This window comes from Cherax quadricarinatus, chromosome 63 (assembly GCF_038502225.1).
Source record: "Cherax quadricarinatus isolate ZL_2023a chromosome 63, ASM3850222v1, whole genome shotgun sequence".
In the NCBI taxonomy this organism is placed as follows: domain Eukaryota; kingdom Metazoa; phylum Arthropoda; class Malacostraca; order Decapoda; family Parastacidae; genus Cherax; species Cherax quadricarinatus.
In genome coordinates this window covers 1798066-1814498 of record NC_091354.1, presented here as the reverse complement: position 1 = coordinate 1814498, position 16433 = coordinate 1798066, and the positions used below count along the sequence as shown (strand labels likewise).

The window sequence follows — 16433 nt, the reverse complement described above, 5'->3', positions numbered from 1 at the left end:
CAAAGGTTTGCAACAAGACTAGTCCCAGAGCTAAGAGGTATGTCCTACGAGGAGAGGTTAAGGGAAATCAACCTGACGACACTGGAGGACAGGAGAGATAGGGGGGACATGATAACGACATACAAAATACTGAGAGGAATTGACAAGGTGGACAAAGACAGGATGTTCCAGAGATTGGACACAGTAACAAGGGGACACAGTTGGAAGCTGAAGACACAGATGAATCACAGGGATGTTAGGAAGTATTTCTTCAGCCACAGAGTAGTCAGTAAGTGGAATAGTTTGGGAAGCGATGTAGTGGAGTCAGGATCCATACATAGCTTTAAGCAGAGGTATGATAAAGCTCACGGCTCAGGGAGAGTGACCTAGTAGCGATCAGTGAAGAGGCGGGGCCAGGAGCTCGGACTCGACCCCCGCAACCTCAACTAGGTGAGTACAACTAGGTGAGTACACACACACATACACATACACACACACACACACACATACACACACACACACACACACACACACACACACACACACACACACACACACACACATACACATACACATACACACACACACACACACACACACACACACACACACACACACACACACACACACATACACACACACACACACACACACACACACATACACACACACACACACACACACACACACACACACACACACACACACACACACACACACACACACATACACACACACACACACACACACACACATACACACACACACACACACACACACACACACACACACACACACACACACACACACACACACACACACACACACACACACACACATATACACGAGACTGAAACTTATGACGATGCTTCGGTCATACAGAGAAGCTTCTCTGTGTGACTAGTTGATGGTCCAAGTCGGACCGAAACGTCGTCTTAAGTTTCATTCTCCTGTCTGTGTGTGTGTGTGTGTATGTGTGTTGTTCCAGTCACTGTAACTCTGACTTTTTATACTTTCTAAAATCAACCTTCACAAAAATCCCGTGACAGCCAAGGTCAACCATCATAAAAATCCCGTGACAGCCAAGGTCAACCTTCACAAAAATCCCGTGACAGCCAAGGTCAACCATCATAAAAATCCCGTGACAGCCAAGGTCAACCTTCACAAAAATCCCGTGACAGCCAAGGTCAACCATCATAAAAATCCCGTGACAGCCAAGGTCAACCATCATAAAAATCCCGTGACAGCCAAGGTCAACCTTCACAAAAATCCCGTGACAGCCAAGGTCAACCATCATAAAAATCCCGTGACAGCCAAGGTCAACCTTCACAAAAATCCCGTGACAGCCAAGGTCAACCTTCACAAAACTCCCGTGACAGCCAAGGTCAACCATCATAAAAATCCCGTGACAGCCAAGGTCAACCTTCACAAAAATCCCGTGACAGCCAAGGTCAACCTTCACAAAAATCCCGTGACAGCCAAGGTCAACCTTCACAAAAATCCCGTGACAGCCAAGGTCAACCTTCACAAAAATCCCGTGACAGCCAAGGTCAACCTTCACAAAAATCCCGTGACAGCCAAGGTCAACCATCATAAAAATCCCGTGACAGCCAAGGTCAACCTTCACAAAAATCCCGTGACAGCCAAGGTCAACCTTCACAAAAATCCCGTGACAGCCAAGGTCAACCTTCACAAAAATCCCGTGACAGCCAAGGTCAACCTTCACAAAATCGGTAGATCAGTTATATGATTATTCAGACATATTATGAAGTATTCCTGAAGGAGGACTTTTAAGAGAGGTCCTGCACTGTTTTTTATTTTTTATATTTTTTCCTTCTCCAACTTTCGTTTTTGTTTCGCTCATAACTCGAGAACGTTTCGTCCAATAAGATTGCTCGAGAACGTTTCGTCCAATCAGCTTCATATTTATAAGGCTTGTGTGCGGTAACGAGTACGGAAAGTGCAACGGACAAGTGAAGTAGCAGCAGCAACATTCACAGTAAGAGGCATTCTTGAGCTTCCCCAGCACTCGGGCTTCGGCCCACAGCTGGGATGTGACTCCAAAAGGATCCTATAGTGCTTGCTGCTTTTGCACCTCCTGACATTGTCTGCTGCTATGCAGCTGCCACACCCTTCAAGTCCAGTGTGGGCGGGGTTTGTGGCAGCCAAAGGTGCCTAGCTTCTCCGAGCCCCGTAGGGACGGGGAATGGGACTAGGCCTGGGGACAGCTGGTCCCAGAAGACGAAGAGGTACTTGTACCTCCTCCCCTGGCAGACACTGGTCTGAGACAATCCCGCGAAAGGGAGCCCAGGCCGGGCCACCTCTTGGAAAAGGCCCGGGCCGGGCGATTATACCGACGAATCTAGAACAGAATAGTAACGAAGACCAGATTCTTGAAACAAATGACATGTTCATGTTCCCTATGACCAATGTTGTTGAACTTATTACCAGCATCTTGTTAATACCCCGGGTATTAAGTTAATACCCTGGTATTAAGGTGAAACCAAGGTAATAAGTTTACCCACTATTAAATTAACCCCATGGGTATTACAAGCTAATACCCTGGGTAGTACAAGTTTTAGGTGAACCAGTAAATATAGCTACGGCAGCTTTAGTTCCAACTATAATATAGTGTAGCAACACACTGGTGATGTATCAGATTTTCTACATCTGCTTCACGTTTTGTTGAGTTAGTTAACCACAATTAACTACTAGAAATTTTTGCTGAGTTGTTAGGAAAGGTTGTTACGGTTTAGTAATTACTGCGGCTGCTGAACCACGCCACCTGCATAACAGTCTCGGTCCTGCCTTTCACACTCACCTGCGCTGTTGCTGGCAGTTGAGCCTCGGTTCTTGGGCCCGTCTTCCACCTCCCCTCCTTCGGGGAAACTGGAGATGTCCTTCCCTTTCTTGGATCAAATTTGATTACCTCCCATCCCCCAGGCGTTACCCAACCCCGTCTGGTGGAATGCTTTTAATTCTTCCAGGTGCTGAATGACCCCCTACTGTTTAGCGCTCCTACATGAATGCAAATATATATAGCACAGCAGCACACTATATATATATATATATATATATATATATATATATATATATATATATATATATATATATATATATATATATATATATATATATTAAATATATATATATATATATATATATATATATATATATATATATATATATATATATATATATATATATATATATATATATATATATATATATATATATATTGAGAGATGAAGTTTTGTAATTAGGATTGGATATATCAATAGTGTGCTGCTGTAGTATTCTACATGATAGTAAGAACAAAAGCTAGATATGTTTCCTTGCCATAGTCCATCACTCAGGATGATTTCATACATTAAGTAGTGAATATTTTCAGTCTGAGCTGGGAGACTTCACTATGATAATGAGGATATCGTCAAGTATTTCTCAATGGGTTCACCAGGAACGGAAGCTTTAAAGGCTTCATTCCAGCAAAAGTAGTGTTACTATAGCTTAAGAATGACTGTATCTCAGGATGGCCACCACACACAAGACAACTAGAGTTTTCATATGAACTGACCATTACAAGATAACAATACTATGAGTAAATAAAGAGAACTGGTCTACATTATTTATATGTAAACACAGAGCGAGAGGTACAGTGGACATTGTTGCAGCATCTGGCGATGAAAGGGAGACAGAAAGGATGTAAAGAGTTTACATTATCCAGTTTATGACGACGTTTCGATCCATCGTGAGCCACTGTCAAGTCACAATATTTTGTGATTTTTTTTATCCCACATGAAGACGTAAAACAAAAACAGATTCAAAGGGCTATTTCACTCATATGTTTCATATCCACATCATTATAACTTTCCTTTATTTCTGGGCAAATGATGCTCTTATCTGGAGAGAAGGCACAGGAGTCACCTGGTGACACTGGATGCTGTCAAGGTTGATGTATTGAGCACAGATGACTCTGAGACACTTCTCTTTTGCTGCGTTCATTAACATTCCTCACACTTCCTATACCACTCCAACCTATTCCTCCTCTCACCAACCTATCCTTCCACTATCCCTCACCCATTCCGAGTCTTTACTGTTCTGTTCTCCTCTCTCTTTTCTATTCTGAGACCCTCAACTGGCGTGTGGTTCTGGGGTGATTGAGATAAACGCCTCACACCTCCAATCTTACTTTAAGTTAGTTATAAACGCCCTACTGTTATTGTCAAGTGTAACGTTTCCTGGCCGTACGAGTTTTTTAAGAAAAAATTGGATACATCAACAATGCGCTGCTACCTTATTCTGTATGACAGTTACACAATGGGAATAAAAGCTAGCTATGTTTCCCCGTCTTTTTTCGTCACACATGATGAATTACATATATACATAGTGTTTAAATCTGTCAGCCTTAGCTGGGTTAGTTCAGTAGGGAGTTGAAGATATCATAAGTAGTGGAAGCCTCAATGGTGGGGGTAGCGCTGCATGACCCTTGTCGGTTTAGCACTTTCTTTGATATTAATAATAATAATAATAATAATAATAATAATAATAATAATAATAATAATAATGGTGGTGAGGGTGTTCCACTGATCTACAATTGTATTGCTAAATTACTGCGTCACCATCACGTAGATGACATCGTCTGTCAGGTGCGTGTTGTTTCACTAGTGTGGACGTCACGGATGGATGATAAATATTGCATCCCCCTACCAGACGGATTGGCATGTTTGTATTAAGCAGTTGGTGTAGCGATGGAGCTGTAATATATCACCTCGATGGAAAGTAGGTTTTGTTTTTAGCCAGAGCATCCAGGCGACTGTTTGTTTCCACAAGGATGGTCTCTTCTTAAGTGTTATTATTAATGATTATTATTATTATTGTTATTATTATTATTATTATTATTATTATTATTATTATTATTATTAGTAGTAGTAGTAGTAGTCGTATTTTGATCTACCGAGTGCTAGCTATGGTCCACTATCATATTCCATCACAATGGATGGTTGGATGGTATTCAGGAGGTAATGTTTCAGCCAGAGCTGGGAGACTTCAGTAGGGGGATGAACATATCGTCAACTACTCCAGCAAAGCTGGAGTTATTATTATTTGGGAACCAGCAATTCTTAGCATGGCCCATCCCGGACTGGGAAAGAAGGTACAAGAACGGAGGGATGGAGAGGCGAGGAGAAAGTCTACTAGGTATGGAGAGATGAAAAGCAGGAGATCCAAATATGTAGTGTCTTTATATACATGTACGTGTGTGTGTGGGGGGGGGTATGAGTGAGTGTACGTGAATGCTCGTACCTTTGTATACATGCCTGTTGTGCATACAACTGCTCTCTTGTGTGCTCGTATATATGCTGAACTTACATCTTAAAATTTACTGAGACTGACAGATCTGTTCGTATATTGCACACCATTTTCTTCACAACTTTCCAGAAACGATGTATTCGCTAGAATGACGAAGCTGCATCATCCTCTGCACTGTGACGACGTGAGCGTCTTCCATGAGAAACACAGATGCTCCACACTCCTCCCACAATGCAATGTGTAAACTGAAATATTTATAGCAATAAACTAGAGAAAAATGAACTCGAATTTCTCGGGTCCTGTCAAACGGGACCCCAAGACATTTACAGGACTGTCTAAGAGGGTTGGTGCGGTTTCTCACATTGCCAAATCGTTTGAAAATGTAGAGAGGAATTCTGGTAGAGACTCTAGTCAGGCCGCCCACAGGGGCAGAGTTAGAAATGAGCCACAGTCCAGTGACTCCCAGGAGGGAGCCACAGAGTCACAAGGAGTGGGCCAGCAGGACCTCCAGCGACAAGACTCAGATACAACTTCCAAAAGACATTTGCGACGCCAGGTAAGGCCTCCCCAGCACCCTCACACTCAACAACAACAGCAGTATAACTATCAGCAGCAGCAAATGTTTTTTCAACAGCAGCAGCAATTACAAAGACAAAAACTGCAGCAGGAGCACCAGTTTCAACAAATTAATTACCAACAGCAGCAGCAGCAGCAGCAGCAGCAGAGAAGTCATTTTCAACAGCAACAGAGACAAAAGCAGCAAGTTCAACAGCAACATCAACAACAGCAACAGCAGCATTTCCAGCAGCAGCAGCAGCAGCAGCAGTTTCAGCAGCAGCAGCAGCAGCAGCAGCAGCAGCAGCAGCAGCAGAATCAGCAGCTACAGCAGAGAAAATGGCAAGAGGGGTTTTTCAGAGGGAATGAGCCGCCACTTCCGAGGGAATCATACCGTGAGCCAGCAGACTCACTCCACCTACCCAGACCCACCGTCACTAACAACGCCCACGACGTACACCAGAAATATGACGAACCCAAGACAGAAGCCGAGATAGCCAGTCCCCTCAAGAGCCTCACCAACAGCAAGGGCAAACTCTACTTCGGTTCCAGCTTCAACAACAACAGCAGCAATGGGGTTTCCGAGAAGCCACAAAACCAGCAAACAAGACTCTTAAAAAACTTGATGAATTTCACCCCGAGGCTTGTGAGGAGCCCGACGCTGGGAGAGCTGACGAGAGGAGATATAATCACATCTTCAAACAGGTCCTTTGGCGTACCTAATCCTCGGGACACTGCGGCTTCAACGAGACACAAGCCGGACCTGGCGGCGCAGTTTCACAACTCGAAAAATGAGCCTCGCGAGAAGTCCCTCTCGGAACAGAATCTGTCACCATCTCGACGAAGCACTGCGAATTTTTCTCAGATGGTGCCAAGCGATGCCAATGTGGAGGTGCCATTAAAGACAGGACGCGGAATAGGTGCCGGAAAGTGTGCCACACCCATCCCGCAACGATCCACCAGAATTTTCAGCTCGCGGGGACCAATATCTCTGATGCAAACTAGTGTAAACAAAGATAAAAATATAGTGAGAACATCTGAACTGTTAAACAGACTAGAGAACAACGGTTCTGTTAGGAATGTGCTTAAGTGTAAGGAAGAAAATGGGACTGCCGTAGACAACACTTATGACTTGGATGTCGCAGAAAACGGAGACTCATTCTCATCGGAAAACACCATAGAAAATGAAGCTCCGGTAGTTACAGGTAAGACTCAGTTATGTCAGCATTGGTTCTTGTACTTTTGTATTACATATGTGACAACTATCATGATGCACATATTACCTGTTTTCAGAAGCAGAACTTTTGGTAAGTAGAATTTAGTTGTTTAACTGTTCACTAAAATATGAATGTTTGCAAATTAATCAATACATCTTTATTTGGCGTCCTGTGTCAGTAAAATATCTGGGAATCCCCTTTGATCCATGCATGTCAGGAGAATTGATAGGGAACAGTGTAGTAAAGAAAGCGAATGCCAGACTGAAGTTCCTGTATAGACAAGCACAGTGTCTACCTACTGAGGCTCGCAGGACCCTATGTCTAGCCCTTATACAATGCCATATGGATTACGCTTGCTCTTCTTGGTACTCTGCCTTGACAAAAAAACTGAAAGATAGACTGCAAATCACCCAGAACAAAATCGTAAGATTCATCCTGGGGCTGGGACCAAGAGAACATGTAGGCCAGGATGAATTACAGCAGTTGGATATGCTGAATGTTGAAGACAGAGTAAAACAACTGAAGCTAAATCATGTTTATAAAATTGCTCACGAACAGTGTCCAGAATATCTTGCTGTCAATTTTGTCAAGGTTGGGAACCAAAGCAATCATAGTACTAGGGGGAGAGAGCACAACTTTGTAGTACCCACAGTCATTGGCCAGGCTTCAAACACCTTTTATTGTACAGCAATAAAGGAATGGAACAGACTACCCACACATGTCAAAGCCAGTCATAGCATGAACCAGTTCAAGAAGAGTGCCAAAAGGTGTCTGATGAATGTAGCTACAGAAAGGGAGGGGAATGATTTTCTATTTTTTATCTAACATACGTGTAAATTTTACCTTATTCCTAGTAATGACCCTCGTATTGTAGATAGTCTTAATGACCCTCGTGTAGTAGATAGTCCTTTCAGTATGATAATAAGATGTTATCTTCATTGTAGAATAATAAGAAAATATTATAACCTTTATATTATAATAATAAGGTAAAAGGACCCCAATGGAAATAAGTCACTCTGTCTGACTTTTTTGGGTTATCCTAGGTTCTCTACACATATGCTGCTATGTATGATAATTCTATGTAACTGTATTTGTGTATACCTGAATAAACTTACTTATTTACTTACTTACTTACTGGCCTGGTAGGCAACACACTCGCTTCACACACTGAGTGCCCGTGGTTCGATCCCCGGCAAGGGTGGAAACATTGGTCGTGTTTCCGTACACCTACTGTCCCGTTCACCTACCAAGCAAGTAGGTTCTTGGGTGTTAGTGGACTGGTGTGGGTAGCATCCTGGGGGCAAGATTTAAGGACCCCAATGTAAAAAAGACAGACAGTCCTCAATAACAAACCGACTTTCTTGGGTTATCCTGGGTGGCTAACCCTCCGGAGTTAAAAATCCGAACATAATCTTATCTTACCTGTTCATATCTGTTGGAGAAGTATGTTTCATTAGAAGACAGATGTTGAATAAATAAGTGTTTTATGCATCAGAAGGTGTATGTCTCTAAGTATATTTTAGGTATTAAAACAACCCTGGCCGGTGATGTACAAGCGAAATGAAGCCTTATTGACCCTCATATCGCAGACAAGCTTTAAACTAAATAAACCAGCAGACAAGGTATAAACTGAGAAGTGTACACACACACACACACACACACACACACACACACACACACACACACACACATACAAACACACACACACACACACACACACACACACACACACACACACACACACACACACACACACACACACACACATACATACACACACACGCACACACACACACATACACACACACACACACACACACACACACACACACACACACACACACACACACACACACACACACACACACACACACACACACACACACACACACACTTTAAACCTTATTTTAAGGATTAAATTATTTTTAATGACTTAAAACTAAGTTAACAAGACTGAACAGTGAAAGTTTAACTGATCAAACTAAAGTTGAAGCCTTGGCATAGTAAGACAAACTCTGTGAAAAATATTTAAATTACAGATTTAAACTAATTTAAACTAAAGATTTTGGATAAAGACGCAGAATTGCAGTAAAATGTGATCCTTTGTTGAATTTTATCAAATCACAAATCTGTTTTGGAATTGCTAAACCCCACTGAGTGGGCAAAACGTTGTCAGTAAAGCATCATACTGCAATTCTGTCTTATTTTCTTTTGCGTAGGTATTATATGACATATGTCTCCATAATAATAATTTACTGGGACAATGCTTCGCTCTGTGTGCAGCTGTTTCAAGATCTGATAAAGCCCTACAATGCCTGTCTTTACCTTCATTTAAATCACTCTATATATCAAAATAAACACATAAATGAATTGTGTAACGCACAGGCTTGGTCAGTGTCAGTTTACCAGGCTCGAGGCCCACCTGGTTGCTCGCTCCCACACATCATTAACTCATATAAAGCGCAGGACTGAACCAGTTGTGCCAATCACACTGGCGTAGGGAGCAGCTATGAGGCGTGTCCATCACTGGTCGCTCACGCTTGGGGAAGCTGGACGTGGGAGTCTGGAGACTTACAATGTTGTAACGGTACTCGCCAGAAAGAAGCTTCCGTATAGGAACTAGGCTAAATGTCTGATAACCGGGGAATGTCTTCAAGCAGTTTCTGGAATTCTGATTTAATTTCTGCCATCCAAAATATTTTGCTCTTGCATACTCATTGTATTTTTATCAGAGAGACTATGGACTATAGAACACAAATAGTAATAGTAAACATAGTAAAGTCAGAGTGGGCTACAGTTAAAAGTTCTGTTCCACCAGGCACAGTACTCGCCCCCATCCTGTTCCTCATCCTCATATCTGACACAGAGATGTAAGCCACAGCACAGAGTCCTTTGCGGATGGCACCCGAATTTGCATGACAATGTCATCAACCGAAGACACTGCATGTCCCCAAGCAGACATCAACCAAATCTTTAAATGGGCCGCAGAAAACAATATGAAGTTCAAGACAACTTTCAATTACTCCGCTATGGAAAACGCGAGTAAATTAAAACTGTATCGGAGTATGAAAACAAATTCCAACCACGCAATAGAGAGAAAAACTAATGTGAAGGACCTGGGAGTAATAATGTCAGAGAATATCAATTTCAAAGATCACACCAATGTATCTACCACATTTGCTAGGAAAATGAGATGAATAATGAGAACCTTTAAAACTAGGAATGCCAAGCCCATGATGATTCTCTTCAAATTGCTTGTTCTCTCTAGGCTGGAATATTGCTGTACACTAACGGCCCCTTTCAAAGCAGGCGAAAATGAAGATCTGGGGAATATAGAGTATTTTCAAGGCACGCATAAGTACGATGAAGCACCTAAATTACTGAAGTGTATATTATCGAAAGCAAAAGACTTGGCAGATGTAACATCCCCTCAATGAAAAGCAGGGGCGCCACGAGTACGCTAAGAGACAACACAGTAAGTGTCAGGGGTCTAAGACTTTTTAACTATCTCCCAGCATACATAAGGGGGATTAACAATAGACCCTTGGCTGTCTTCAAGAAGGCATTGGACAGACACCTAAAGTCAGTACCTGAGCAGCCGGGCTGCGGTTCGTATGTCGGTCAGCAGTAACAGCCTGACTGATCAGGCCCTGATCCACCACAAGGCCTGGTCACGGTAGGGGCGTTGACCCCAGAAACCCCCTCCAGGTATGGATGGGTTTTGATACGACACATGTGCAACACTTCGGCTTCTTTGATGGCGAAAGGTTTCTCCTTCAAAACAAGCTTCTCCAGTCGAATATAAGTGAATACAGCGCTGGAGACTGACGTGATCAGTCCCTCACCCTTGGTAGGAGGGGAAAAGAAGACAAATGTATGTAATGCGATCCTTTATTAACAACGTTTCGCCCTCACAGTGGGATTTATCAAGTCACAAACAGATCTGGGAAATGTTTTGGTGATACCGACAAAATATGAAAAAAAAAAGGCAACTAAGTACAATTGTTGGAGGAAAGATTTGTGAAGGAGTGGCTGGTGCACGACTGAACAAGTCTACTGCTTCACTCTGTCTACCTTAATTACCATGTTCTTAGTTACTGTGACGTCACCTTCAGCGACCCACGTGTCTCTCTTTAATAATAATAACCTTTATTTCTGCAGGTAAATGATACAGCTTATAAAGACCTAATTGACATATTACATAGAAAGTCCCTTGTGATGCAGAGCATTTCAGCCAAATTAGGTTAATTTTGTTCCCAGGATGCCACCCACGCCAGTCGACCTATTTACAACTAGGTGAACAGGGACAGCAGGTATCCTAAGGAAACCCGCCCAAATGTTTCCGCCCATAGCGGGGATCGAATCAAGGACCTCAATGTGTGAGTTAAGTGCGCTACCTGTCGAGCTACGGGACATGTTATGAGGACAGTGATACACAGTATAGATGGAGTGAAGCAAGTTGGGTCTCGAGTTCAACCTCGCTCACGGAATGGCTATGGGGTGCATAATAAAGATATTAATTAGCCTACTACCTCGCAAATACAAGTCACGGGAATTCAAAATGGTGAAGGCCAAGCGGACACTAAATATAACATGGACAGTGCTGTAACAGTGGTAACCTGTGGTCTGGTAAACAACACTCTCGCCTCACATTGAATGTTTGTGGTTCGATCCCCGGGAAGGATGAAAACAGTGGGCGTGTTTTCTTACACCAGCTATCCCATTCACCTAGCAAGTAGGTACCTGGGTGGTAGTCGACTGGTGTGTGTCGCACCCAGGGAGGACAAGACTGAGGACCACAATGGAAATAAGACAGACAGTCCCTGGGTGGATAACCCTCCGGAGTTAAAAATCCGAACAAAATATTATCTTCCCACTTAATGTTGAAGGTTTTACATAACCCATATTTATCCCACCGACTGAAGTATATACTGACCATGTAGCGTAAAATTTCTGTACATTGTTTATCTAAGTGAAAATCCTAACTTACTAATCGTACATATCGTTTTTCTTTTTCAACATTTATAAGAATAGCCAAGTTAGTCCTTACACTGTAAATTATTCAGAGAAAACGAATAGTTCGTGCAAGGGATCCTTAACCTAACCTTGTCAAACCCTGTGTAAAAAAAAAAAAAAAAACTGAGCTATTTCTTGAAAGAATTACTATCCGTTGAGTGAGTGAGAGAGAGAGAGAGAGAGAGAGAGAGAGAGAGAGAGAGAGAGAGAGAGAGAGAGAGAGAGAGAGAGAGAGAGAGAGAGAGAGAGAGAGAGAGAGAGAGAGAGAGAGAGAGAGAGAGAGATGACTAATTCGGGTAATTTACCACGGAGGGTTAACTTAGTATAACCCAGATAGTCTTAATGGCCCTCGTGTAGTAGATAGTCTTAATGGCCCTCGTGTAGTAGATAGTCTTAATGACCCTCGTGTAGTAGATAGTCTTAATGACCCTCATGTAGTAGATAGTCTTTTTAGTATGATAATAAGATGTTATCTTCATTGTAGAATAATAAGAAAATATTATAACCTTTATATTATAATAATAAGGTAAAAGGACCCCAATGGAAATAAGTCACTCTGTCTGACTTTTTTGGGTTATCCCAGGTTCTCTACACATATGCTGCTATGTATGATAATTCTATGTAACTGTACTTGTGTATACCTGAATAAACTTACTTACTTACTTGGGGGCCCAGTCCCTGGACCCATTACGTACCTCTGTAATCTGTAAATACCTTTGTAACTTGTCATGATTGTGACCAGACCTACCTGGAGTTCATTACCTTTGTAAATTGTGAGTTCATTACCTTTGTAAATTGTGAGTTCATTACCTTTGTAAATTGTGAGTTCATTACCTTTGTAAATTGTGAGTTCATTACCTCTGTAACTTGCTCAGCTATCAAAACTTTGGAGTCCAGTCCCTGTACCAATTATGTACCTCTGTAATCCTTTGACTACCGCCCACAGGATGGGTATGGGGTGCATAATAAACATATTAAACTAACTAAACTTACGTATGAGAGTGAGGCAGCTACTGTGGGGCAGGGGTGGCGAAGCCAGATGAAGTCCCCCAGAGGCAATTTTTTTTGTTTCAATTACTGGCTAATTTTCAATGCAATATACTGACCAGTGGCCAGAAATCAAGATTCTTAGTTTTTATTATTATTCGTGACGGTTATTTTTGTCCTGAGGTGGCTGTTACGCAGCTTTATTAAATTAGCTGTCATGTTCACTTAACCATTGATCTTCCACTCTCACCCGATGATATTTCTGGTTTCTCACCAAGTTTTCTTCTTCTCTGGCGTAGAGTTTGATCTACATATTCTTCATACACAAATAACCCTCACATAGAAGAGAGGAGCTTACGACGACGTTTCGGTCCGACTTGGACCATTTACAAAGTCACTTTTTAAATGGTCCAATTCGGACCGAAACGTCGTCGTAAGCTCCTCTCTTCTATGTGCGGGTTATTTGTGTATCGTTCCAGTCACGGTATTGTGACTTTTTTGTTATATTCTCCATGTCCTTCTTTCTTTTTTTTTACTTCTTTACATTTGTATATAAACTATGAGTTCTTCCCGCGTCTCTTACCTATTACTTGAGCCTTGCTAAGTTTCTCCATCGCCTGTTTCTAATTCATCTTCAATATTTTTATTTCCTGGACGAACTCAACTCAGATTTTAGTTTCTAACTGTGGATTTATGGCTGTTTAAAGTGACCAGTGTATGTGTGTGTGTGTGTGTGTGTGTGTGTGTGTGTGTGTGCGTGTGTGTGTGTGTGTGTGTGTGTGTGTGTGTGTGTGTGTGTGTGTGTGTGTGTGTGTGTGTGTGTGTGTGTGTGTGTGTGTGTGTGTGTGTGTGTGTGTGTGTGTGTGTGTGTGTGTGTGTGTGTGTGTGTGTGTGTGTGTGTGTGCGTGTGCGTGTGTGCGTGCGTGCGTGCGTGCGTGCGTGCGTGCGTGTGTGTGTGTGTGTGTGTGTGTGTGTGTGTGTGTGTGTGTGTGTGTGTGTGTGTGTACTCACCTAGTTGTACTCACCTAGTTGAGGTTGCAGGGGTCGAGTCCAAGCTCCTGGCCCCGCCTCTTCACTGGTCGCTACTAGGTCACTCTCCCTGAACCATGAGCTTTATCGTACCTCTGCTTAAAGCTATGTATGGATCCTGCCTCCACTACATCGCTTCCCAAACTATTCCACTTCCTGACTACTCTGTGGCTGAAGAAATACTTCCTAACATCCCTTTGATTCATCTGTGTCTTCAGCTTCCAACTGTGTCCCCGTGTTGCTGTGTCCAGTCTCTGGAACATCCTGTCTTTGTCCACCTTGTCAATTCCTTTCAGTATTTTGTAAGTCGTTATCATGTCCCCCCTATCTCTCCTGTCCTCCAGTGTCGTCAGGTTGATTTCCCTTAACCTCTCATCATAGGACATACCTCTTAACTCTGGGACTAGTCTTGTTGCAAACCTTTGCACTTTCTCTAGTTTCTTTACATGCTTGGCTAGGTGTGGGTTCCAAACTGGTGCCGCATACTCCAATATGGGCCTAACGTACACAGTGTACAGGGTCCTGAACGATTCCTTATTAAGATGTCGGAATGCTGTTCTGAGGTTTGCTAGGCACCCATATGCTGCAGCAGCTATTTGGTTGATGTGCGCTTCAGGAGATGTGCCTGGTGTTATACTCACCCCAAGATCTTTTTCCTTGAGTGATGTTTGTAGTCTCTGGCCCCCTAGACTGTACTCCGTCTGCGGTCTTCTTTGCCCTTCCCCAATCCTCATGACTTTGCACTTGGTGGGATTGAACTCCAGGAGCCAGTTGCTGGACCAGGTCTGCAGCCTATCCAGATCCCTTTGTAGTTCTGCCTGGTCTTCGATCGACTGAACTCTTCTCATCAACTTCACGTCATCTGCAAACAGGGACACCTCGGAGTTTATTCCTTCCGTCATGTCGTTCACAAATAGCAGAAACAGCACTGGTCCTAGGACTGACCCCTGTGGGACCCCGCTGGCCACAGGTGCCCACTCTGACACCTCACCACGTACCATTACTCGCTGCTGTCTTCCTGACAAGTATTCCCTGATCCATTGCAGTGCCTTCCCTGTTATCCCTGCTTGGTCCTCCAGTTTTTGCACTAATCTCTTGTGTGGTACTGTGTCAAACGCCTTCTTGCAGTCCAAGAAAATGCAATCCACCCACCCCTCTCTCTCTTGTCTTACTGCTGTCACCATGTCATAGAACTCCAGTAGGTTTGTGACACAGGATTTCCCGTCTCTGAAACCATGTTGTCTGCTGGTGATGAGATCATTCCTTTCTAGATGTTCCACCATTCTTCTCCTGACAATCTGCTCCTGGCCCCGCCTCTTCGCTGATTGCTACTAGGTCCTCTCTCTCCCTGCCCCATGAGCTCTATCATACCTCGCCTTAAAACTATGTATGGTTCCCGCCTAAACTACGTCACTTTCTAGGCTATTCCACGGCCTGACTACTCTATGACTGAAGAAATACTTCCTAACATCCCTTTGATTTATCTGAGTCTTCAACTTCCAATTGTGACCTCTTGTGTCTGTGTCCCTTCTCTGGAATATCCCGTCTTTGTCCACCTTGTCTATTCCGCGCAGTATTTTATGTGTCGTTATCATGTCTCCCCTGACCCTCCTGTCCTCCAGTGTCGTCAGGCCGATTTCCCTCAACCTTTCTTCGTAGGACAATCCCCATAGCTCTGGGACTAGCCTTGTTGCAAACCTTTGCACTTTCTCTAATTTCTTGACGTGCTTGACTAGGTGTGGGTTCCATACTGGTGCTGCATACTCCAGTATGGGCCTGACATAAATGGTGTGTGTGTGTGTGTGTGTACTCACCTAATTGTGGTTGCAGGGGTCGAGACTCAGCTCCTGGCCCCGCCTCTTCACTGATCGCTACTGGATCCTCTCTCTCTCTGCTTCCTGAGCTTTGTCATACCTCTTCTTAAAACTATGTATGGTTCCTGCCTCCACTACTTCACTTGCTAGGTTATTCCACTTGCTGACAACTCTTTGACTGAAGAAATACTTCCTAACGTCCCTGTGACTCGTCTGAGTCTTCAGCTTCCAGTTGTGACCCCTTGTCCCTGTGTCCCCTCTCTGGAACATCCTATCTCTGTCCACCTTGTCTATTCCCCGCAGTATCTTGTATGTCGTTATCATGTCTCCCCTGACCCTTCTGTCCTCCAGTGTCGTCAGTCCGATTTCCCTTAACCTTTCCTCGTACGACATTCCCTTGAGCTCTGGGACTAGCCTTGTTGCAAACCTTTGTACTTTCTCTAACTTCTTGACGTGCTTGACCAGGTGTGGGTTCCAGACTGGTGCTGCATACTCCAGTATGGGCCTAACATACACAGTGTACAGTGTC

At 43.3% G+C, this 16433-nt stretch overlaps 1 protein-coding gene across 1 annotated transcript in view; it reads left to right on the top strand.

The window, feature by feature from the left end:
* LOC128698287 (uncharacterized) overlaps window positions 1–16433 on the top strand; it is a 134396-nt gene that overhangs the window by 21163 nt on the left and 96800 nt on the right. The window contains exon 2 of the mRNA XM_070098558.1: window positions 5416–7046. Coding sequence (XP_069954659.1) covers window positions 5564–7046 — 1483 coding nt within the window. The 5' untranslated portion in view covers window positions 5416–5563. The remainder of the gene's footprint in view (window positions 1–5415; window positions 7047–16433) is intronic.